At 37.8% G+C, this 27,123-nt stretch overlaps 1 protein-coding gene across 6 annotated transcripts in view; it reads right to left on the bottom strand.

The window, feature by feature from the left end:
- The window catches only part of PARD3B (par-3 family cell polarity regulator beta), an 862,331-nt gene that overhangs the window by 276,191 nt on the left and 559,017 nt on the right, over nt 1-27,123 (bottom strand). For 5 of the 6 annotated variants that reach the window (XM_072121091.1, XM_072121090.1, XM_072121094.1 and 2 more), the window contains one exon: nt 23,490-23,780. In XM_072121091.1, coding sequence (XP_071977192.1) covers nt 23,490-23,780 — 291 coding nt within the window. Of the gene's footprint in view, nt 1-17,600; nt 19,939-23,489; nt 23,781-27,123 lie in introns of those variants that run through there. The other variant, XM_072121095.1, reaches the window with a different exon arrangement.

Raw genomic sequence — 27,123 nt, forward strand, 5'->3', positions numbered from 1 at the left:
GAACTCCTTTAAGAAGTTTGAAAGGCTCAGCAAACTTTATTGAATCAAAGAAACATCATGCGTTTTACTATGTGTTTATCACTGCATAAGCCAACAAAATAGTAGATAGGTTTTCATAAAAGGGCTACCTACAGTCAGTATGAATCTACTGTAGATTTAAACCCCTGAGGACAGGAATTCTTGACACTACTGTTGGATAATACAGAGTTTTACCTTCTTCTACTAATGGTCCTATTCCTGTAAGTACATATTTTTATTTCTTTTGATATTGCCCACCATAGAATTATGACAATAGTTTCATATTGTTGACACTAACTTGCAATACTTCTTCATAATCAGATTGTTAAATCCATCTTTTTCTGAATAATTTGAGATAGAAATTCATTAAACGTTTTACAGATTATAGACTTAAGCCCTTGCCCCAATGCTTGCTGGGAGCTCTTAACGGCACAATAGTAGCCATACAAACAGTATAGTAACAGTTGTAATGTCCAGTCATCAAATGAACTCTTTACCTGACCCTCAGTTCTTGCCAATTATCCACCAAAACTACTAAGCCTTTGTTATTCGGGGAGGAAAGAAATCACATGTGAAATCAGGATGGCATAAGAGGATTAGCAGAGGGAGGAAGGAGTCTTTCCTTTTCAGTTTCACATCAAAAAAACATTTATCAAATGAAAAATCGTATTCATGTGTTGTTTACTTACAATGTTCATTTCGGATTCCTGATAAAACCATAGCAGTAACACTTAATATCAGCCGTGTAAACGGTGAACTCTGCAATCCCGAGTACTGAAGTGAGATTAAGCAGGCTTTCAGTGTATTATGGTTGCAAAGAAAATGGCTCATGCATGCACAACATAAGAAAAGCCAAGGCAGCACTGGGCAAGGAAATCTGTGCTATTAAAGACATGCAATTGCATTAACATGGTATATTCACAATAGCAAATTTTAATATCTGTACTATTAATCTAGACTGGGTTTGTAGAAATAAATGCAAGAGATTCATCAAAGTCAAAACAGGGTTTGATTCACCTTAAAGTAAATCTACCATCGGATTGTAACTTTATCAACCATTAACGCTGGTGGATAGCTCCCAGCAGCTTGCATACCAGAACAAGCGCTTTGAGGGCGTAACCAGAGCCCCCTGGGGGGTCAGCCTCCGATTTATCAGATGCAGAGCTCCAAGTGCTTATTGGGTTCATTTTTAGTCTGGAAATCTGCGGCTGCTTTTCTCTGACATACCTTTTTTTTAAGTGACATGTTTTTTAGCAACCCATTTTAATTTTTCTCTACACTAGCAAGGGAGTGGAGTTTTGACTTTTTACCAATACAACTTTTTAAAATATCTGGATTTAAAAGATATATTCAGTGTTAACTTGGGTAAATTTGTTTGTAGCAAACTTTGCTGGGACACAAATAGAGGTGCAGACAACTAGAGAAGAAAGTGGTAGGTCTGCATAAGAAGAATACATCTTATAAAAAAAAGACTTAAAAAGAATCTAAAAGATTTCCCCAAATTCATTTGATCTGTTCTCAGTTCACTTAAACAAATTTTCAGAAGTTACTGAAAAGCCAAAAAGCTTAAATGTGAAGTCCATGTTGTCCATGCCTTTAACAATCAAGCAGTTTTTCAAAATCTGAATTAGCATTTCTAGACTTATGAAGATAAATTAAAGCTTTCCTACCATGAAACAGGGGGTAAATAAATAAAAATTTCTCTGTTTTTCTGAGCCAAGTGTTTACAAAAAACATGTACCCACTAGGTCTAGGATCATACACTGTACTTAGTCCTATGATAAGAACAGCATTAAGACTAGACAGATATCCCATAGATTCACATATGACATGATGAGAATCTTACAATACTGTAATTTAGGGACAGGTATGCTCTATTATTAGCAAAAAAAAGTGTAATATAAAATTACCATCAGGAACGATAAATGGACACACTAGTCACCTGTAGGCACTTCTGGCAACCATCTCTGCCACAAAGGAATTATATCTATCACTTGTTGTAGCAAGGACTGACCTCAACCAATGATTGTCCTAATCCTCCATTCCCAGTCAGAGAGACATGGGATTGGTATAAGTGTTTATCTCTGTTATTTTCTAATGCTTCAGACCAGTGATGGCGAACCTTTTAGGCACCGAGTGCCAAAACTACAAACAAAAGCCAAATATTTTTCACAAAGTGCCAAATACCAATTTAAACTACCTCACAGGTTTCAAACGTATTGGCGCCCTGATGGCACCAATACAAGAGAAAGAAGGAGAAATTTGGATTGTTATTGTAGTTTCCCTCAAAAGTCCTCTTGACAGGATGAATCATGGGTCTTGAGAAGAGGCTACAATGATAATCAAGCTCTGTCCACACCTCCTTGATTCAGGTCTTGAGTCCTGAATGTTGACATTTGTGCTGGGTGATGGCCTGGGTGCCAAAAGAGAGGGCTCCGAGTGCCACCTCTGGCACCCGTGCCATAGGTTCGCCACCACTGCTTCAGACCATTCAATTGGGCCATCAGAATAACTCTAGGACCACCCCATATTAGGAGAACAGAGATAATATGTAGCTCTCTCCAGTCAAATGAATGTGATTAATAGAAAACATAGGATTAGAATGGAGAAATCATGATCATGGGAACAGAATTGTATGAAGCTTAACTTGCTGTTCTTTTACACATTAAAAATGTTTTAAATGCTATATTTTAAGAGTCACTGTACTTTTCATTTAACTATGTGACAGCTTAACCCTGCAGTAGCATTTATTGTTTCTATATTGATATATTGCTAACTTTTGATCCTAATTTGTGAAGGTGATTTAATGATCAAAAGTAGCATTAGTAATTCTTAATTTTATAGTAACACTTAACTGTTTTGATATGAAATTTGAAATTTATCAAGTATATAATTACATTCACATTAATATTTTAATGCTAGAAGGTTACACAGTATCAATAGATATTGACACCTTTTAAGGCCTTTTTGTCATGTTCCACTAGCCTAAGTAATGTGAAATAAAGTTTTATAAAATAGTGGCCGTATTTAGAGTGCAGACAAAAGGCATTTTTAAAATCAGCACAGCATCAGCTATTTGATCCTGACAGCAGCTAAAAATTACATTCCTGCTGACAGGTTTACTTTAAAATGTAACTATATTAATAATAATTGTTGTAAATGAACAATTCAATGAACATGAGAAACTTTGAAGCTGTGCTGCTGAAAAGAAACATCTTAACCTTATTTTGCCTGCTAAACTGTTTAGATACATCTTCAGTGAAGAGAGGAGTAAGAGAAGTTCACAACAGATAGAGCAGATAAGAGTAACATGCCTGTCTGAAGAGAGCTATCCTGTTCAGTACTGCTAAAATGCTGTATTACTGCTAGAAAACTGCCAAACACATACTGTTTTCTATTGTAGCATGCGCTTGTGTATGTTTGCTACTCCAATTCTCCATGTTTCTCTTCTCCATAGACATATAAAGTAAAATCTAACTTCACTAAAGACAGATCTAAGCAACAAACTGAGCAGTTTAGCAGGCAGAAGAAGGGTTAGAGGCTTTAAGGCTTTCGTGATTTCAGGCTTCAAACCTTAAGATATAAAATTGTAATTTTTTGGTGAATAATTAACAACAAGTGGGACATAATTGTGTAGCGGAATGAAATTCACATGTTTAGTGCGTCTCCCAGGTGGCTTGTGGCCTACAACACTCTGGATATTTTTGAGAAATGGCTTTCTACTTGCTACTCTTCCATGCAGGCAAAATTTGTGCAGTGTATGAATGACTGTCCTATGGACAGACTCTCCCACCTCAGCTGTAGACCTCTGCCGTTCATCCAGAGTGATTATCGGCCTTTTAGCTACATTTCTGATCAGTCTTCTCCTTGTTTGAAATGAAAGTTTAGAGGGACGGCTGGACCTTGGTAGATTTGCAGTGGTCTGATACTCCTTCCATTTCAATATGATCACTTGCACTGTGCTCCTTGGGATGTTTAAGGTTTCTGAAATTTTTTTTATACAAATGCGGCTTTAAACTTCTCTACAACTTTATCATGGACCTTCCTGGTGTATTCCTTGGTCCTCGTGATGTAGAACCATGAGACTATCAAAGAGCAGTTGTATCTATACAGAGACTTTTACACACAGGTGGATTATATTTATCATCATCAGTTATTTAGCACAAAATTGGATCATTCAGAGATCCTCATTGAACTTATGGGATGAGTTTGCTACACTGAAAGTAAAGGGGCAAAATAATATTTCGCACCCCACTTTTCAGTTTATTACATTTTACAAAAGTTTAAAATATTGTCCCACTTCACCCAATAAATTTTGTCCCACTTCACAATTGTGTCCCATTTGTTGTTAATACATCACAAAAAAAAACTATTTTATACCTCAATGTTTGAAGCCTGAAGTGTGGAAAAAGGTAGAAAAGTTCAAGGGGGTTGAATACTTTCGCAAGACACTGTGTAAATTAAAAAATGTCTTATATTCACTTTTACTATTTATTTACATTTTTAAAACTACAGTTACTCTTTAAGTTATATAATAGTATGCCATGGGGCAGGAAGGTGCTACAGAACATGCACCATCCTGTTTAATGCAATTACATTTGTGTGATAAATTGTCCAAAGTAAATTTCAAAAATCACCTGTATTAGTGGAGCTTAAAAAAAGGTGCCATAGCAAGCACTCTACTTAAAATTTTATTCTAATCTGTAATAAATGACAGTTTACTTTAAGAGTCTATAAGTATTAAAATTAGCATTAAGCAACTTAAAAAAATTGACCTGTACAAGCAGCAAATTCATATTAAACAATAAAATCCATTTTCTACATTTCGCTAGCAGTTTATCGGTTTAGTTTTGCATAACAGTGGTATGGACATGTTTGCGGTGTGACTCCCACGTGCAGCATAGCATGTGAATGTGAGACAATCAGTTAAAGTGAAATGCATACAGTGTTCAGGTGCAAGGCCGGCACAAAATAATCTGATAATGAATCCACTTCAGAAATCAGTGCTAAGTGGAGTCAGGACAGAACTTTACCACATTTGGTGCCATTTAGAAATACATTTTGTACACCTGGCAGTCACACAGGAGAAGCTGGCTTGATTTACAAAGCAGGGGCTTGAAGGCAACAAGCTTGCTCTGTCATTACCTCAGTGTACTGCGAAGCACTTCAGGACCCCTGGCTAGTTGTGCACTTACTGCATACAAGTGCTCAATTACTGCAGTTCTTTCAAACAATTATGGAGCATTACAGGTAGTTCAGACAGAAAACAACCAAAAAATAGTGTGCCCTTTCTCCTTTCTATTCAAGTGGACAATTTTCTGTCTGTTCTCTGACTGAATTAGCTTTTTAAAGAACTAAAAAGCATACAAGAGGTTTAGTTCCCCAACCGCTGCATAGCACCCCCTAAATAATAATTCCATAAAGTGTACTAGGATTCCAACTACTGCAATATTCTTTTCTATATCTTTTAGGCAACATGAAAACGCCACCATTTAGTTAACATATATATTAAAGTATTTTTAATGGCTGCTACATTTAATATCAGTTTAGGAGCAAAGAAAAGTACTCAAAGGGAATAAACATTAAGAAGAGCTTCTCACCTGTACAAAACATATACAGCATTATAAGATTTACTTCTATGTATATTTATTACAGTGTAGTGGGTTGAGTCAAACTGCAGTTTATTGCTTTACAGTGTAACTAAACTTTACTTTTGTTTTTATTGTAGATATTAATAGTGCAGGTGATAATCGTAACCTCTGTAATATAAATCATTAAGTAAAAGAGCTCCCCTGTGCTTTATTTCTGTTTCTCTCTTCTCCTGTAGTGAGCAGTTTATCTGAAGTTCTGTGCACAGAATATACATAGGCGGCTTAATGTTATCTCTTCCCATACCTAGAGAATATTTTGCTAGATGATTCAGATTCCTGAAGGAAAGGAGATAAGACTTTATTGTCTGTTAAGAGTTAAAGGGGTATTCCCGTCTGGGCATTCACATTTAATTAAATTTTTCAATGTGTGAAAAAATCCTTGTCCCAATGCATGTGGTAAAGTCATGAATACTGAATATAGATAGTGGTCAGGACTTGGCCAAAGGCGTTTAAGCTCTCATCAGAGAATATAGCTAGTTTCTATCCTACACCTTGAATTATCCAATCAGATACATTACTAGATAAATATTTTTTAAAAATACAGTTCAATCAATGAATGCTGACTATATTAATAAATGACCATCTTCCCCCCAGCTGCGGCCCTCATTCAGAAGTTAGATTTGGCTCACTTAAACTCACACACACGTTGTGAGTTGTTTTACACACAAGATTAGTTCATCTACTGATCAAATACAAATAGTTCATAAATGATTATTTTCACAAAATAATATATAATATATACTGACAATCACGGCATAACAAATAAGTAGCCATGCTGGTCACCTCTATAGAGTTCTGGCCTTCACCTCTACCACACAGGTACATGCAAAGCCATTCACCTGTTGCAGCAAGGCCTCAGCCAACTATTGTCCTAATCCTGCTGTCCCTGTTGCTCTATGCTTTACCTACCTTTGCATAACCAGTAAGAGTGACATGCCATCTAACACATCATTATGGATAGAACTCCAAGAAGACTTCTCTGGCTGTGACTTATCACTGCACAATTTGATTCCCGGATGTCTTCGGTTTTGTCCACACAGTGCCCCTAAAAATATCAATCACTTGCAGTATAGTACTCCCTGAATAATCACTATGTTGGACACTATAATCAAATAACATAGATCTCTTTAACAATATAACCAGCCATGGTAAGCCTCATGCATTAAAAATGACTTTGCACACTAAACTTATTAAAACATTTACAATGACCCCCTAAATCAAAAATTTCTATTGGCCGGCTGAATAAATAAAATGTGCATTAACTACAAATGAAAAAATAGTACATCCCAAACACATTTTCTAGGCAGTCAATATATATATATACACATATAATTATTAATTATTTATAAATAATGGTTGGCCTTATTAATTATTTTCTAAATTATGTTCTCTATAAAATTATTTTCTATATAATTTCTAAAGTAACTTAATGTGGCCCTACTTTAAATTAAATTGTGATCCTTAATAAAATAATTACTGCAACATCAGATTGTACTGATTCTCCTTGTGTGTAGCACACAAGGAGGTTTTAGCCGCTCTATTCCAAATCAGTTGCCATGTGTCTTGGGGGAATTGGTCCCCCCACTATGCTCTCCCATTTGGCCATGTATGGGTGCGCGATAGGTTCATCTGAGCTTGGGTGCAATAGTATCATATAGATATCCGATATAAGGCCAGAGGTGTGGATGGCGGTTTTGCAAATGCGCTCAAACGTGGTGGGTGCCAAAACCGTCTAAGTGCCTATTTCGGATGTAGTGAAAATTGGCCGCATGCGGGAGATGAAATTTATCCTGTAAGGTGGCAAAAGGCAAAATCTTCCTATCTCGGTAATCCACAATGTCTGCGAATCTAAACAATCCCTTCTCATGCCAGGGTTTAATTTCCAGCCCAACCCCGGCCTGTTGCATAAGGGAGGTGTGTAAGAAAGATTGCATAGGAGAACACTGAGATACCAGTGGGGACCTGGTCAAACAGGCCCTCCACAATTTAATCGTGAATGAAATAGGGCCTAATTGGGGGTCAGACAACGCAGGCGCTTCTTTAGGCGAGAGGTAAGAGTTAGGGTGAAAAGGGGCCAACCACAATTTCTCTATCTCCATCCACTTGGAGAATGCCAGCAAGGTGGACCATGCTGGAATGCGCCGCAAATGTGTTGCCCAGTAGTATCTGGTAATGTCCGGCACCGATAGGCCGCCCTTTGATTTATGAGAGATTAGAACAGATCTGGAGATTCTGTGTCTCAATTTACTTGCATTCTGATGCCCTGACTGGCCTCTTTTTAAGCAACACAACATGTAGGCAACAGTAATAACAAAAAAAAGGAAGCGTTACATACCTGTTGATAACTCCGAACCCCAGCTATATCTTTAGCATTCTCCATCTTTTCTGTTGGTACTCGTTGATTGTAGTACCGACATACGGTATAATCCACATGACCACTGAAGCAAATTACTAGTATAAATGGTAGGACCAATGAGAACAATAATGTAGTTGGTTTCATTGATCCCCTTGTGTATATAGCCACATTGCCATCATAACAAAACAAATTTCTTAAAGGGAAACGTTCAACAACTGGCACAATAAACCTTATTCAACTGCCCCATCGTGCCTTTTTCTCATTTTGTCTAATGGGTAGGCCCACCATTGCTTAGTCCTGACAGCCGCAGGGGATGTGTTTAATGAAGAGGATATGTGTTGTTTACCACACTGTGCTAAATACACTATGCAAGTGACAAGGACAACATTCTGGTAAGGACAGAAAGTGGACAAAGAGATGAATTTCTGTCTGCTCAGGTCAAAATTTGTAGAGACACTGAACTGTCAGTCAAAAGAAGAAGGCGTGATTCACTGGCAACCTGGAGAAAGCATGACTCTTCTCTTCAGAAGTTGACTCATCTATACTCATTTGCATATCAGAAAAATGTCTGTAATTAAAAAAAATCTACCATCAAAACCATGCATGATTAGCCAAGGGCAATTACTCAGATCCAGGCACCTTGGCTGTGGTAATATTCTTATATTTGTTACCCATAGCCTCCTTCTTTTCTAAACTAAACATTTAAAAAAAAAACTCCGATCCCGGGTGTTTAACCCCTTACACCCCGCGGTCAAGCATGACCGCGACGTGTAAGCGGGTCCCGCGTGGATCGGACCCCCCGGTGTGCTTACCGGGAGATCCGATGCGCAGCATGCTCAGTTACTTTCACTATACACTGCAATACAAGTGTATTGCAGTGTAAAGGCTTGAATAAGCGATCGGACGATCGCTTGTTCAAGCCAAGAAGTAGAAAATGTAAAAAAGTAAAAAAAAAAAAAAGATGAAATCATTATATAATTAAATAAATAAAATAAAAGTCCCATAATCTCCCCAGTTACATATAAAATGCAAATAAAGTATATAAAACACAAAAACACAAGAAAAATGTACATATTTGGTATCACCGCGTCCGTATCAATCTGTACAATAAATCTAAATCAATCTTGAACCCGCTTGGTGAACGACGTAAAAAAAAACTTGAAAAACTTCCCGTAATATACAATTTTTCATCAAACACCATCACAAAAAATGTTCTAAAAAGTGATAAAAAAAGTTACGTTCCCTAATATGATACGACTGAAAAGAACAACTCTTTTCGCAAAAAATAAGCCCTCAACGAGGTCTGACAACAGAAAAATACAGAAGTTATGGCCCTAAAAAGTTGTCAATAGTAAAAACAATGCGATTTTCTCCAATATTGGTTTTGCTCAGGAAAATTGAGCAAAGATAAGAAAAACTATATAAATGAGGTATCACCACAATCGTAGTGAACCAGAGAATAAAGATAAAATATTATTTTTATGTTACGGTGAGAGGGGGGGAAAAATGCTAAAAATCCAAAATAAAAATTGATGATTTTGTTTGTGTCCCCCTTGAAATAGTTAATAAAATCTCATGAACAAGCTATAGACCCCCAAAATGAATTATCTATACATTGCATCTCATCCTGTAAAAAATAAGCCCTCATAAGTTTGCATTACCAAAAAAAATAAAAATTTATAGGTTGTACAATGTGACAATACAAATCTGCTGTGAATGGCGCCTCCATTCATTCTATACTCGGCAGTGCGCCCGTACAGAAGTTTACCACCACATATGGGGTATCAGTACACTCGGGAGGAATTGGTCATCCAACGTTGTAGTGCGTTTCATCATTTAATTTATTCTGAAACTGTCAGTTTGGCCTAAATGAATGTATTTTCCCAAAAAATTCCATAGTTTCTAAATTGCAGGTCCATATTGTTTTAACCCATGTGAAACACTTAAAGGGTTAATGGACTTAATAGAAGTTGTCTTACATACGTTGAGGGGTGAAGTTTCTATAGTTTTATTTGGTTTTACTATTATTTAGGCCTTTCAAAGTCACTTGAAAGCTGAGTTGTCCTTCAAAATGTTTTGCCAATTTTCATGAAAATGAGAAAAATCGCACCTAAAGTTCTGCGCCTCATAACATCCTAGAAAAATGAGAGGAAGCATAAAATATCATCTCAACATAAAGCAGACATTCCATAAATGTTAATTATATAGCTTTTTGGGTAGTTTTACTTCCTGTCTGGAAAGCAGAACATTTCAAATTTGGAAAATGAAGAATTTTTACAAACTTTTGCCAAAATTTTCACTTTTTTTCAGAACGAATCGCAAAACTTATCACTTAAATTTTATAACTAACATGAAGTACAATGTGTCACGAGAAAACATTCTCAAAATCACCAGGATATGTTAAAGTGTTTCAAAGTTATAACCAATTATCGTGAGGCATGTCAGATTTGAAAAATCGAGTCTGGTCATTGAGCTGAAAACTATCGGTGATAAGGGGTTAAAGTTCCCCCATTAGACAGTATTTGTCGGAAAACCTCTTTAAGGTTTTTTTTCTCCAGTCCCAGAAATAAACCATCTTGTAGAAATCTTGCAAAAGCTATAGGAGACATACAGAGACACACAGACTGTGATGCCACTTCACAAAGATTTTATTAGGCCTAGATTTTTTTCTTTGTTACACAGAACCACCTGGTTGAAAATATTTTTTTTTCAAACAGTAAAAGGCTATATACTGGGACAGGGGCTCGCAGGCTATAGACTGGGGCAAGGGTTGGCTGACTATATATTGGGGGCATTGGCTGGCTGTACAATGGGGGAATGAGCTGACTGGCTGTATAATAAGGGCAGGGGTTGCTGACTTTATAATAGGAGGAAGGTACTAGATGGCTATATACTAGTGGGCATGGGGATGGCCAGCTACATACTGGTCCGGGGGACTGCCTAGCTATATACTGTGGAGGAAGGGGACTTCCTAGCTATATACTGGGGGAAAGGGGACTGGTCAGTTATATACTGTCTGGAGGCTGTGACCAATGTATTTCACACCATAATCTTATACTCAAGTCAATAGGTTTTTTGTGTTAAAATTGGGCACCTCAGCTTATACTCGAGTATATACAGAATATAACATTTCACAGAACCCTAGATAGGAATTAGGAATGCTACCTATGCATACCAATATATGTGATGTAAAATGTACCTTCTATACGATTTCATGATTTAAAAATATATATTCATAATGTCCTGTAACAATAAAACCTTTTAAAAAAACTGCAAAAGAGCAGTTAATAACAAAGCTTTTGTGAAGAAAACAATTATAATGTACAGTATATTATTGGGGAATTAAACTGATAATGCGGCAGTTGGTGCGGACAGAAGAGGAAGAAGGCCTCTTCCTACCCCTCACCATAACAATGTTACTTCTTCTTGGACTATCTCATTAATCTCTAGCCATTAAATAAACATTTTAAATGCCACTTCTGAAGTCTCAATTTTGCATATTATCAGCTAGTTCATTTTTAATGTTCTCATAGTCATCCATAAGCCAAGACATTCCATTCTTCCTGTCTTTGGCTCAGAGAGCTCACCACGCTTATAACTAATTCTAGCTCTCTTAATTAACCAACTGCCTATTAGCATTTAAGCTTCAATGACATTTCTTTTTTAAGGAATTAATGTGCGCTACTTGAGAAATTGATCATTAATACACATGCTTGTTCACAGTCCACAGAAAACAAATCATCTTAGTCCCAGACAAAAATAAATCAAGACTCAGGAATAGGACAAGCAGTCCCTTCGTGCAGAACAGGCACTCCTGAAAGAGCACAGACTGAGGGAAAATACCAAGATATGCACATCATCAATTATTGTGTATTACTAATAATATGGGAGTGGCTCACAATAGTCAAGCAATTAACAAACCACAGATTAATTAGGTAATCACATTTAGAAGTCTAATGTGGATCACAGTCATGAAATGGAAAAAAAGGTTACAAAAATGAATAATTTGTTCTAATATCTAACAATTATTCCACCAGATATTTACATATTGTTAAACATGTGACAGATGACACACTGTGTGAGGCCACCCTCATGCTGAGCTTATTGTGATAGGATTAGGTTGGTTAGAAAAAGAAGCATCCAAATGTTTAGTATAAGGCAACATACACATGACATGTACTGCATACAGACCACAAAGCAGGGGAAGTTTGAGGTCCATTGGAGATGGGAGCAATCTACTATGCTCCTATCTCCATAGGAACCTAGCGGCTATGCCACAGGTTGGCACCTGCTCTGTAATTTGTGGTGCATCCACCAGGCTCGTTCATTGTGCAGCGAGACACAGTGGGGCACATTGACTAAGGGGCTTTGCGACACACTTTTAACATTGAAGACAGTGCCCGTTCTTCAATGTTAAACTGGCTTGCACAGGTACTCAATTAGTGTGTGTGCTGCGTTTGCAACCCTTTTTGTGGCTTCCATGTGACACAAATTGGGTGGGTGCCGTCAGACAGTGCGACTGAGTGCGGGATTTAACTTTCAAATTGTGTTGCAAGCACTTAGAGGCACCACTAAAAACATGGTGATCTCTGTCTGGCCTGAGCGGCGAAGTGGCACAGTCCTGATATCGGGGGCACAATCTTAGTGAATCGTGGCACAGTGCATTATAGTCGGACAATGTACTTTCTGTGAACTCTGGTGACCGGGTAAGTAAATGTGCCACAGTGTGCTCACTGCACCATGACCATGCATAACACAAGTCAATGAAGTTTGTGTGTCCCTTTCACGCCTGCCATATACGTCGCCTGTATAAGGCATAACATTTTCTGTTTCTATGGGCTGAATATGTGCCAAAACAAAACCCACTGCTAAGTTAAATGCCCCCCAAAAATAGAGAGCCTGTAAGAAGTGAAGACAACTCAGAATTCAACTTTGCTGTCACAACTTATTTTATCCAATTTTCTAATTAAGTTTCCAACAGCCTTATAAATTTAAATTGCACAAAGAGGGAAGATCTAAGAAACAATGGGTTCAAAAAGTTATAAACTGAAGCTATTATTGAAAAGATCTCTTATGATTTCCTATTGTGGACTTTATAGATTTTGTCCCAAGTAGAACATTTAAAAACTGGACTTAACGGGGGTGTCTACTTTCAGTAAATAATTGATATGTTTTGTATAAGGGTAAAGTTATACCAATATACCTTCTGTATCAATTCCTCACTGTTTTAAAGGTCTCTGCTTCCTACTGTTCTGCAATAGGAAGCTTTGGTATAGCTTTCCAGTGTATAGAAATTTGTCTATGGTCATGTGATGTCACACAGGTGCATGGTTCATTAGTATCACACAACTCTGAATACTCTCAGTGATAATAACAGTTCGCAACAGTTCACAGATTTCTTTCCACTGGAAGTAAACATAGCAGCTTTCTATAGAAGGACAGCAAGAAGAGACATTCACTGGGTACAATATGAAGGTATCATCAATCATTAGAGATCATTTACATCATTCTATGTAGTCCGCTACAGCTTTGTTGTGTGACCTTCCTTAACCCCTTAACGCTCTGCGCCGTAGCTCTACGGCGCAGAGGTATAAGGGATGTATGAAGAGGGCTCACGGGCTGAGTCCTCTTCATACAGAGGTGGGGGTGTTTGCATTTTGCACAAAACCCCCACCGCTAATAACCGCGGTCGGTGCTTGCACCGATCGCGGCTATTAACCCTCTAAACGCCGCCGGCGACTTTTAAAAGACGGCGGCGCCGCCATCTTTTTTTCGATCGCCACGCCCCCGAACGTCATCGGGGGGCGGCGATCGGTTACCATGGTAGCCTCGGGTCTTCTTTTGACACGAGGCTACATGGTTTATGCAGGTTCGTTACAATGAGCCAGTGGCTCATTGTAATGTATGACCTGCAAAAATGCCATATATTGCAATACTGTAGCATTGCAGTATATGGTAGGAGCGATCTGACCATCTAGGGTTAATGTACCCTAGATGGTCTAAAAAATAGTGAAAAAAAAAGAAAAAAAAAAGTTTAAAAAATAAAAAAAATTTATAAAATATTAAAAGTTCAAATCACCCCCCTTTCCCTAGAACGGATATAAAACATAACAAACAGTAAAAATCACAGACATATTAGGTATCGCCGCATCCCAAAATGCCCGATCTATCAAAATATAAAAACGGTTACGGCCGGCGGTGACCTCCGAGGCGGGAAATGGCACCCAAATGTCCGAAATGCGACTTTTACACCTTTTTACATAACATAAAAAATGAAATAAAAAATGATCAAAATATCGCACAGACCTCAAAATGGTAGCAATGAAAACGTCGCCTCATTTCACAAAAAATGACCCCTCACACATCTCCGTGCACCAAAGTATGAAAAAGTTATTAGCGTCAGAAGATGGCAAAAAATTTTTTTTCTTTTTTGTACACATTCGTTTAATTTTTGAAAATGTATTAAAACACAATAAAACCTATATAAATTTGGTATCACCGCGATCGCACCGAACCAAAGAATAAAGTAGGCATGTTATTTAGAGCGAAGAGTGAAAGTCGTAAAAACTGAGCCCACAAGAACGTGACGTTTTTTTTTTCAATTTTTCCACATTTGGAATTTTTTTTCAGCTTCGCAGTACACGGCATGTTAAAATAAATAACATCACGGGAAAGTAAAATTTGTTACGCACAAAATAAGCCCTCACACAGGTCTGTACACGTAAAAATGAAAAAGTTATGGATTTTTGAAGTTGAAGAGCGAGAAATCAGCCGAAAAACCCTGCGTCCTTAAAGGGTTAACGGGAACCTGAAACCTCATATTTACAAATACAGCTGGTGACAGGTTTCCATAGAACCCTATTAACCATTAGTGCCCTTTTTTTAAGCTAAAATTGTTTTTCTCAAATAACCATAAAAAAAATTTATGTAGTTATTTTACCTGGCATCAGCGGGGGCATGTCTTGCTTGGTCAGCGCCTCCCATCTACTCCTCTCCATATCTTTTGTCTCCTCTTTGTTTCGCACTTCATATCATAAGACTATGGTGATGTCATCTAAAGTCATTTTCTCATTAAAACTTGCCATATCAACCCTATGTATGTATATGTTCACATGAAATCACAGCATGCCTTCTTATCTAAATAAACATGCATGCCTGGAAATGTATGATTATTTATAATAGTTTGGTAAAATAAGCATTTGGTCAACAGCTATGGATTGTGTATAGCCAGCTACAGTTAACAGAACAAAGAGTGGCAACAAAGAGTGGCTACAAAGAGTATTTTTCTCTCTGAATAAAAAGTTCTAAACAGAGAATCTCAATTTTATAATGATATTGGACAGATACAGTAACAACCATTTCATAATCCATTCATTATACACATACCTTATCTCCATTCATTTTTACATTATTAAATACCAGTAAAGCATTATTTCACAAAGGTGGTAATGAGCAGAAATTTCCCCCATTTATAAAAGTTCTTGAATAGCATTGGGGGTATAAATATATTTCCTTTTTGCTCCTGCATTTGGCAGCATTATATGACCTAAATTCCAAATTTTCTAAAGTTATTTGTAGAAAAAATAAACAATTGGAAATAAAGTAGAGGACTCCAATGTCCACAATTTAATCCATACAAACGCAGACTACATATGGTGTCAGTCATGTGACACACCTCAGAGATATCACTTGACCCTGGTCTTCCAACATCTCAAGGCCTGAGAAAGTGGAGGTCTCCGAAATGTAGCAAGCGTGAACCCACGCTGCTCTAATCCATGTTGCTATGTCTCTGAAGATTGCATGGTTTGGAGTGAACTATTACTGCTTAAGGTCTAATTATGGACTTGTGAACACATTTTCTATGTTTTGGTATGTGTATCAATCTACATTTTAATATAGAGATATTTTGCATTAAAAATTGCCTCTGCTTCCATTATTAGATATTTGTTTGTGGTGTGCTATTGGAGGACTTGGAAGGACCTCCATATCCGATGTGATTTACTCCAACAAGTCGGTGTACGCTAACTACTGATTATTGAATGTTGGTCAATGGACTATAACGTTCTATAGTGCAAGGCAGGGGTTATCAAGTTGTAGAAGACACTAATGTGAGCAGTATTTAAATGCATTTTATATATATATATACACAAACATTAAAGGGCACCTACCACCACAAATCTACCTATAAAGGTAGATCGGGTGGTAGGTGGATCAATGGGATGTGAGGATAGCCCTTTTAAGGGCTAATCCTCGCGTCCCCGCACTTTTTTGGAAACTTTTATTACCCTAATATGTAAATTTTGTTATGCGGCTACTGGGGCGTGGAGTAGCCGCATCTGAGGATACACGAGGCAGCTACTTCACGCCCCGGGAGCCACTTTACCCCTCCTACTCACCATCTTTGGTGCAGAACAGCAGGCCCGCGCCTGTGCAGCCCCGGCTTCGGAGCAGTGACCGCACAGGCGCGGGCCTGCTGCTCTGCGCATGCGCAGACGGCAGGATCGTCGGACGAGGGCGCGCAGCTACGAGCAGCTGCGCGCCGAAGATGGTGAGTAGGAGGGGTAAAGTGGCTACCGGGGCGTGGAGTAGCCGCCTTGTGTAACCTCAGATGCGGCTACTCCACGCCCCAGTAGCCGCATAACAAAATTTACATATTAAGGTAATAAAAGTTTCCAAAAAAGTGCGGGGACGCGAGGATTAGCCCTTAAAAGAGCTATCCTCACATCCCATTGATTCACCTCCAACCCGATCTACCTTTATAGGTAGATTTGTGGTGGTAGGTTTCCTTTAAAGAGTGTTAGGACTTCCTGTAAGCTAAACAAATATATTGAGACATAAAAAGATTCTAAAATGTACAATGTAAAGTAAATATTGATACTTAAAGTTCTGGGTTCTTAATGGTTTTAATGATCATCTAAACTTGGCCTTACATGACTCATAAAACACATAATATAATAAAAATAATTATTAGTTAAGAAAAACCCCACTACCAAAAGTAACTTTTTACATTTCTATTTTAACATTAAAAATTATGTCTACATAAAAAATATATATACTATACTGAATTTATTTAATACACATAATATGCAAAAATAGCTTATGTTTGGCAATATTAAAAACTCTTACATAAACCGAGGGTAGAGAAAATCAATATTTATTTACATTTCAACTAGAATTCATAAAGAAATATAAAAATATGAATATTTTCAATCAAATCATCACTATACATATCATTTTAACATAGTGAGGGCACAGTGAAAGTTAACATGATTTTAACATATTATGCAATTTAAAGTATACCGTAATATAATTTAAAAACCACTAGTTTAGTTAATTATACATTATATGAAATATAAAACTTTGCTTATATTGCATGTTTGCTACAAGACTTGCAAATTTAACAAATAGTCTACAAATTTTACCTAAAATGGAACTTAATAGAATATGTGGTAAATTTTTTAAAAATTGCTTTATAATCGTAGGAAAGGGAATGAAAAGGTATCCAATGTAACCTAATACAGAAGTATACAGAAGTCTAATGGTGGTAGTTGCTAACAGTTAGTATTTTTGCAGAAAAAAAAAAAAACACAATATGTGACAATGTACAAGGGCAATATTACTTATTTTCCATTATGAACAGATATTCCACCCTCAATCCACACCTAAAACCCATCCTGCCAGACACTTTTAGCTCACTAAAAATTCAGGTCACATACTTTTAATATAGAGGTTTTTGAAAAAGTGAGCTACTTGAGTTAAACTGTAGCTGAGACATACTGTATACCAGGGGTGTGCTAAATGCGGGCCCACCCTTCTGTCAGGCAAGAACCAATGAGCACTCCCATAACCAACGGATGCAATCATTGGTGCAGGAACCCTGGTAGTAGTGAGTAGAACTGACACACGCTGCTCCCAGGCCTCTCCTGCGGTTCTGGTTCCTGATGTTAGCTATATGCACCAGTGTCAGGACCTCGAGCAGAGCGCCACTCAGAGCAGGAGAGGAACAGGTGAGTTGTCAGATGTAGTGTACTGCTCCTTGGTCTTCTCCTAGTCTAGGCCCTGACACTGGTAGAATGATCCACCGCATGAGATTATTTATTATAAAATAAACCAAACAGAACACAGTCAAAACTATTTTTTTCTGGTATCTGCTGTAATATAAAATAGTAAGTCGATATCCAAATATTTTTTGGGAAAAAAATTCTTGGAGAATCTAAGCCATGTGGGGATAAACTGGAGATCCAAACACTGATGTAATAATACTTTCTTTAATGTGTGAATATGCGTTTTGGGAAGGAATTTCCCCTTCAACAGGTTATATATAGCAAGTACAACACCGGTATATAAAACAAAAATGGCACCAAAAGACAAAGGGGTGGAAGAGAAAGGAGTAAGGGGGATGATGAACTTAGCAGCAATGAAATACCTCATTAATATGTTAAAATAAATGTGAGAATAATTTGAATGGTCATGCATAAATTAACAAAAACAATAAATATTAAATATAGAATATATTCTTCCACGACTGGAAGTGACGTTAATACTCAAATAAGACATGAACTCATGCATGTCACAATGCTGTTGTGCACTAGAGAAGTTCATCTTGGTGATTGCATAAAGCTGATAATTGGGAACATACAAACCATAGGAACAGGGTGTATCTATGGAGAAATACAGAAGCTGGGTGTTTAAAACGCTTTCAGTGTCGGATGGTAAACAAAGAGATAACGGTAAGCATTTCTATTATCCAAGAAATCGGGCATAGAGTGAGTACCTAATGAAAGGTGGAGAACCAGTGATGTCGGGAAAAATAATAATGGTATTGGACCAGATCTCTGCCATTCATCAGGTTCTTGATTTGTGTATACAGTCTCTCCATGCAATGGTATAGAAGTAATCACGCTATTCCCGATATCCTTGCATACTACAAATACTTACCGTACCAAACAAGATGCTCAGGGGGGAGCTTTTTGAACCCCCTTCAAAGCGCTTCTCCATAGTAATACTATCTTCATGTATTCAGCTTGTAAACAACTATGCCCCTACCTACCTACAGTCGGGATGTTCCCATTTTTAAGGTATCCAGTCTCTTGGATGATCTTCTCTGGTACACAACAGCATTTTAATATGTATGAGATAATGTCATATGCTGCTTTTTTGAGTTTTATAGTCACTTCCACTCATGGTCTAATAAACTCTATATTTATTATCTATGATTAATTTATGTATACCTGGAACTATCCAAATAATTCTCACACTTGTTTTAACATTGTAATGACATATTTCATGATTATATGCTCCCCCCTTTTCTTTGGCCGCTAAGTTTATTTTAAATACCAGTACAGTTTTTGTAGGAACTAAGAAAGGGGAAATTCCTTCCATGAAACACGTAGTCACACAATAAAGAAAGTATCACTACATCAGTATTCAAGTTTATCCCAGCACAGCTTAGATTCTCTGAGGATTTTTTTCCCAAAAAATTGAATTGCATATAAGACAGACCAAAAAAAGAAGTGTATGGCTAGGAAGACGCCCTGAAGCATGAGTTTGGAAAAACATGCTATAAACATCAGATGTGAGCATTACCTTAAGGGATTCTATCCCCACTATCATCCACTATCAACACCAGAGGTGCCCTAAGAGCTAAACAAGCCAATGAGCCCAGTGTCAGGTAAGCTGTCAAGTAGAAAGGGAAAGCGAGACAGGATTCTTGACAACAGATGCTATTGTTTTAGATTGATTACAGATCTCAATAATTTTTTTTTTATACATGTCTCTATAGCTTGTGTTTTTAAGCTGCATGTCATCACTGTGCTTAAACCCTACATATTCCCTTTGTTGAAAAGATGTTCTCTGGCTCTGTGTTTCCACTTATCTTGCTCTTATGTTCAGATGACAGCGAACTGCACTTTCCTGGATAAGACAAATACATTAATATTTTTTTTCTAAAAAATATAAAGCACTGGAAATATGACAACAAATCTGCTAAATCAGATAGTGATTGGCAGCAGTAACATAAAGTGAAATAGGTGGGAGAGCAAGAATGCGGGTATATTTAAAGGTTTAGCACACCATGCAGGATTTCAGCTGATATAAGACAATGGTGTTCACATTAAACATATAATATACCTGGCGTGTATCGGAAATGCAGAGTAAAATACATAGTTGTTATGGTGAGGAGTGATAAACCCTAGCTGGATACAGAATATCCAAAGACTAAGACCACATAGTAAGGGTTATCATTGATAATACAAAACTATGCAAGTGCATACAATCACCAAGCAAGGAACCTTCACATCAAGAAGACAGATGATGCATAAATCAAAATTTCGAGAAAAAAGTTAAACTCTCTGGATGTAGAGCCCTCAGAAATAGCACTGTCGGCTAAAGACCCAATGACAAATATGCCTCATAATTGTCCAGTCCAGTCTAGAGAGATGGACAAGTGGTGTTGGTAACCCGTACTATGCACTTAAGGCAAGTAAGCACATAGACATAGATATTCATGTTTGAAGTGAAAGGAAATTTATAATATTATAATAATATTGTAAAATTACAAGCTCAGGTATAATTTAATTTGATACAGTGTAATCATCCACATAATTTTTATTTCAGTATGCATGCATGCAAGTATGGAAGCAAATATTTGCATTTAAATACATTTTAGTCATCAAAAATCAAATATTTTAAAAAAATAATTAGGAAATGAACAGAAAACGCTGTATATTTCAATTACACAAACAACAAAGTTTTGTGAAGAATAGACATTTTCCATGTGATCAATCACAGCACTGATAGCGATGATCCAATCGGCCACTTAAAGGCATTAGCTAATCACATACTGATTCCAAGAATCCACTCAACAGCTCCAATATCTCACAGAGCTTATCAGGACAGTTTGACAAATAAAGGCCAAATTGATGGTCACATTTTACACATGATTACAAAACAATAACAACAACTTCTTTGGGAAACAAATCGGGAGCTAGGAGGCCATCTTTGTGTAACATACTGATATAACCAACACTTGTTCCCTAAAAATTCTCACCAAAGTCTACAAAAACATTCTTGAGATTGCAACACAGACAGATTGGTTGAAGTTCATTAAGAAAACTGCTTGGACTATATACATATGACATACAAAATGGCAATGTAGGTTGATGTGTTTATAAACTGTAAGTGCCATTGCAGTGTAAAAACTTTGACAGTGTAAAAAACATATTAATCTCTGTTCCCATCAGCATGCAGGGAAACCATAACAAAGTGCCAATTCCTTTACAGGACAGGCACTGGCAGTGCTCATTGGATCCCAACAGCTTATGATAGGATGTGTTAGATTCCACCACAGTGTTTATCAGCTTGCAGGAATAACTTCCCGATATGAGAAGCTATTCTTCCTATCAAAATCATTAAAGGCAACTAATTTCAAAATCAAGCTTGACAAAACTCATAGATCCAGGCATCATGACTGTAGTAATAATCTTATATTTGTTATCAATGGCCTACTTCCTTCTAAAATCAAATGAAAAAATATGCTAATGAGCCAGAAGTACTCTGGAGAGCGGTATCAGAGCCCCTCTGTGCAGCAGCCTCACAGGCTGTTACACTGTGCAAAAGCATGTCTCTCGCTCCCCCTTCTCCCTTGCAACTCCCAGCCCCCTCCCACTGCATTCTGCAATCTCACAAAGCAGAAGGGGCGAGTACTTCTGCACACTGTAACAGCCTGTCAAGATATAGCATGTAAGAGCTCCAGTAACACCCTCCAGAGCTCTTCTGGAACATTAGCATAATTTTAAAAGTTGCGTTTAGAAGGAAGGGGGCCAGAGATAACAAATATAGGTAGATTTCCAAAGTCACTGTAAGTACCTCTAGTGTATCATGCTTTAGTTTGATGGTAGAGTTTTGTAGACTTTCAAATGTGTAGATGTAGAACAGAGACCTGAAGGCGGTTGTCACCTCTCCTATTATATCAGGTTGAGCACTTTTGAGTAATAATGTCGGAGAAGTGTGTTAGCCTGGGTAGGGATAAAACACCCTGACTTCGTTAACACCCAGATATCAACCTTTCCAGAAAGGACACAACATCAAGGTACAGGTAATGCAAGTATTAACCAATATAAAAGTAAACAATAAAATAAGTAGATAATACTTAATTGTCTTAGATTATTTCTGGTATCAAATCTAACCTATCTGGTGTAAAAGTACAAAGCACTAGTTACCAGCAAATTTACTTAACGAACTTCAACAAAAAGTTGGAGTGGAACTGTTAAAGATCAGTTTCTCCAGAGACCCAGAATAAAATCAAGACAAACACTAATCGTATAAAATAAGAGTAATTCCAAAAGAGAGACAAAACAGGAGCCAACAAGCCTCATATTAATTTGTACACAATTACCCCATTGATATTATTACACTTCATTCACTAACATTCATTGTGATTAGGTCATCGGATGCGCGAGGTTTAGTGAGAGCACCATATAAGATGGATAATTACCTTAAAATTTCTTAAATTGATAGCATATTATTAATGGATTCATAATTAACCCAAAGAACATTGCTGGAGCTGAAAATAGCGCATGAAGCGCTCATTACTGCTTCGTTAAGTGCGGCCCTTTAATCAGAGCCGCTGAACACTATAATGTTTTAATCTAGATATTTATGTACAAATTTGGAACAAGCAGGCATCAAACAGCAAAATTAGAAGAGAATAAAAGCAGTGAGATTTTCCAGCAGCAGGTAGAAAGGTTGCAGTTTTTCCCCGTTGTGGTAGTTTTTATCGTGAGCTACAATCAAGCCTTTTGTTGGCTATTTATAAATATCCATGAAAACCGAAGTGCGGAGCCGGATAATGTTCAAAAGCGGCTAATCAATCCTGCAGCAGTGAACATAGCCATTGCTTTTCCACTATACATTTGCCTGGATTTTTCTTTATCTCAAAGCTTCTAAAATTTACACAGATGAAGTAAATATGGGCCTTTATGCATCCTGTAACATGTGCAGGTATAAAGCTGAAAATAAGAATAGTCAGGGGGGAACTATTTATAACCTGATGAGATTTCTCTGATTAGTTTACATCTAAATCAATACAGGGAAAAGCAGGGAAGGCCAGACACAACGTCCCGTTGACATGGCACACCGGGAAGCTGTTTGTTTTACAAGAACGATTACTTTGTATTTTTAAAATCATTAACCCATCCTTAAATGGCCAAATGGATTAAATGCTGCTGTTTTCTTATAGAAGGCCTTCGAAGGGTAATCACTCTTATGAGGCCAAGCTTAGATCCAGGATACAAATGCCACAGTTCCGCTATCTTTCCCCAGACTAATTGAAACTGCATGATACCACACAGCAGGGAAAAAAGGTAAAGAGTAATCATATGCAATTTTATGTACAACTTCATTTAACGAGCATCGCACCATCAAGGCCCAAGGAGTGATAAGGATTGTTTGGTAACGATTATTACCTGTCAACTGTATCCGGTGCCTGCTGCTTCTTGTTTATTTTAGCGTAAAGGTCTTGCCCATGATCCCTCTCTGAAGCAGACAATAGTGTCTCTCTAGGGAAACCGTAAGACCCAGGCATTGGAGGCGAATAGGACCTCAGGGAATTGTGCTGTGGAGGTGGGGGCTCTTTAAAGTGGTTCACTCTGGCATAATTAGGGTCCATGTCATCATCTTCAATATCCTGGGATGCGTTGAAGTTCCATAACACTTTGGCCTGCTTTTCCCTTATTTCTTGGTGCTTTGCATTAATCCTGCAGATCAAAAAGATAAAACAGTCAATCACTTCAAGCCTTCCTCAAGAAAATCTATAAACTATTTCAGGAAACAGCATGGACATTTCATAATAGTCAATAAGGGAGATGAACTGTTCATGTATACTGCACCTGCTGAACAAAACTTTCAGCACCAGTTTGATAACAGCCCTATATTTCTATCTAATAAAGTCACTCATACCTAATATTTCCTCATTTAATTTTATTTGAAGTCATAGTTTCATTATTTAAGATGTAACTGTACAGTGTTATAACATTTTATGCTTTATGCTCTTCCCAAAATATGTAACAACTTCTACCAAGTGGAGAATGAGTCTTATGTAGCTGCAATAGGAATAAATTAAAGTGAACCAACTATATGATGAGAAATTAGACCCACAAGCTGCCAGCAACCCGATAATGAGATGTGTGTTGTACTCAGGGGTGGGATTAAAGTTTTTAACAACAGGCTCTTTATTTTAATATAGTATTTAAAGGAAACCTACCACTTAAAAGTCGTAGTTCTTACACACATATACATGGCCCCAGCTCACCAGCTAAATTTTGTACAAATTTATTACAATTACAAAGTTACTTCAGTTTAAACACACTCAAGTGACTGCACGGATTGAGATCCAATTCTGTAAAATATTATGACTAAATGTAGCTATACTGCAGAAAATTGGCTGCACGAATGTTGAAAGACAAATCATGCATTTAGCAATGTAGCACCCAGATCATAGTTATGACAGCCTAAAACCTTAAAGGTGGGTTGAACACAAATCTTATTGTAAGAATTTTTCATGTATTAAGCTATTATATACCATTGTGTTATGCAAACTATTATCCTTAATGTCTCATGGGCTTATTCAAACAAACAGAAATAACTCAGAAATAAATAAATTTATACGTTAAAATAATATGTAATATTCGCTGTTTTTTTGCTTTGTCAACCAATCAATGTAATACATAAACATCTAGAGTCTACCATAGCGCACGCTGCTGCTTGTCGGGTGCCAGTGCTTTGGCTCATAGAGGGGGGTTCATAAACAAGGACAACTCCACTAATTCTGTCTGCTTATTACAAGCACCTTGTGTACTATGCAAAGTCTACAGTCTGTCCTTTCCATTATGAAAGAAGCACATAATGCAAGGACTTTCTTTCAGTGCCAGCCCACCCAATGCATTGCACTCAGTGCCAGCAGCTGTTATCCTGTCACCGGCAGAACTGGGATAGCCAACAGAGCTGAATCATTACCTCCAAGCAGCAGGCATAATTCATAGTAGCGAGCAATGGGCCAACTCTCACAGAGCATGTGTGTATTTGTATACAGCCAATGTGATATCCTATGCCAGTGATGGCAAACCTTTTAGACGCGGAGTGCCAAAACTACAACCAAAACTCACATTTTTTTCGCAAAGTGCCAATGCGACAATTTAAGCAGTAACTTATTACTCCCTGCTCTTTCACAGGTATAAATTGTATAGGCACCTGAGGACACCAATACAGTAAAAATAAGGAGAAGAAGTTTGGATCATCATTGTAGCTCCCTTCTGGGGTCCTGGACTGCCTGGAACTGCAAGAAGCCTTGAGTCCTGTCTGGCAAACTGTACCCTGGGGTGATGGCGCGGGTGCCCATAGAGAGGGGCATGAGTGCCACCACGGGCACCAGTGCCATAGGTTCGCCACCACTGGTATAGAGTGTATATGAGTTGGTCATACAAGTTGGGTGGGGCATTATTGGGTTATTAAACACTACACGGATTAGCCAGTTATATGTAATGTTACAGAGCAGGGCAGCCGACGGGGGGTAAACTTGGACTATCGTTGTAGTATCTCGCCATGGTCCCCCTGTACAGGAAGAAACATGGGGCCAGCAGGAGCTCTAAGATAATCAGCCCCTTTCCACATGTTCTACATCTTCCTATAGTCCCAAGCAATCAAGAATGTATTGCTTTACAATAGCATTGAGAACAGAATTCTTGAGTTGCCTGCAAATGCAGGATGATTCTTTGAGTCCTGTCTGGTAAACTCTCTGCTGTGTGGATGGCTTGGGTGCCCACAAAGAGGGCTCTGAGTGCCACCACTGGCACCCGTGCCATAGGTTCGCCACCACTGTCCTATGCTATGCCTTGAGTGCAAGAATCAGCCACAGAAATGCTTTTCCCCATTTAATTGGTGAATAAGTAACACATAGGTTCAGTGAAATCAGCAAAAAAAAAAACATATGGTTTTAAGCTTCTGGTATTTTATTTTTGTCACATGATAAACATTTTCTTATTTTGTTTCAATTCATCAAGTCCAACCAATAAACAAAAGAGTGCTGATAAAAGCTACTTGTACCAAATTAAGGCAAATCTTTTTTCCAGACCCTAATGTTGCAGTCATAACTTCCCAAATCACCATCAACTAATAACAAAATGTTTTATTCCCGTATCATGTGATATTTTCGCTGTCTAGAAAGAGCTGTACGTAGAGTCTGCCATAACAATCTCCTGCAGCAGAGAGTTCCATAGTCTCACTGCTCGTACAGTAAAGAAAACTTGTTATTGGCGATGGTAGAATCACCTCTCCTCTAGGGGTAGAACCACCTCTCCTCCAAGGTATAAAAAGGACTTTGGAGAGATCCTTGTACTGACCGTTCAGGTATTTGTACATTGTAATAAGGTCTAAACTTAATAACTGTGGTCCTCCCATTCCCTTCAAACCTTCAAGACCAAGTTTTTAAATTTTTGTTTCTGTTTTTACTTCTCCTTCCACAAGCCATAATTATTTTTGCTTACAAAGACATTTTTTGCCTTGTTATATGCAAGACAAAGTTTATTTTCTAGTGGCTCCATTTAATATTCTGTACTAAGTGTGTCATATTCTGATGGGCTTTATGTCTGATCACTTATAGAATATATACAATACAACTGTATTGCAGTATATTTTAGATTTAATTCATCTATATTACAGTCTGTTTCACTAATGACTGTTTGTACTAATGACAGCTATGGGAGCCTTTAATAGGCTCTTGGCTATCACTGTCTTGATGACGTAATGGAGGGCACCGACGGCCATTTAAGAATGGTGGCACCTTACAGCATGCCTGTAAGGTGCCCCGCTCAGTGCCAGCACTGACCATGGCAGTTTGCGGCAGATGTCAATTGTGTAATACAGCTGACACCTTCCGCTTATGAACGGGGCTCCATCCATGAGTCCTCTCCATGCTCCCCTTCATGACTGCCAACGTATATTTAAAATGGGCGTTTGAGAAGGGGTTAATAATCTTGGTTGCTCTCCTCTGCACTCTTGTCAGTTCAGCTAGTGCCTAAATTGTATACGAAATTCCATGTGCGG

The sequence above is a fragment of the Engystomops pustulosus genome, chromosome 8 (genome assembly GCF_040894005.1).
Source record: "Engystomops pustulosus chromosome 8, aEngPut4.maternal, whole genome shotgun sequence".
Lineage (NCBI taxonomy): Eukaryota > Metazoa > Chordata > Amphibia > Anura > Leptodactylidae > Engystomops > Engystomops pustulosus.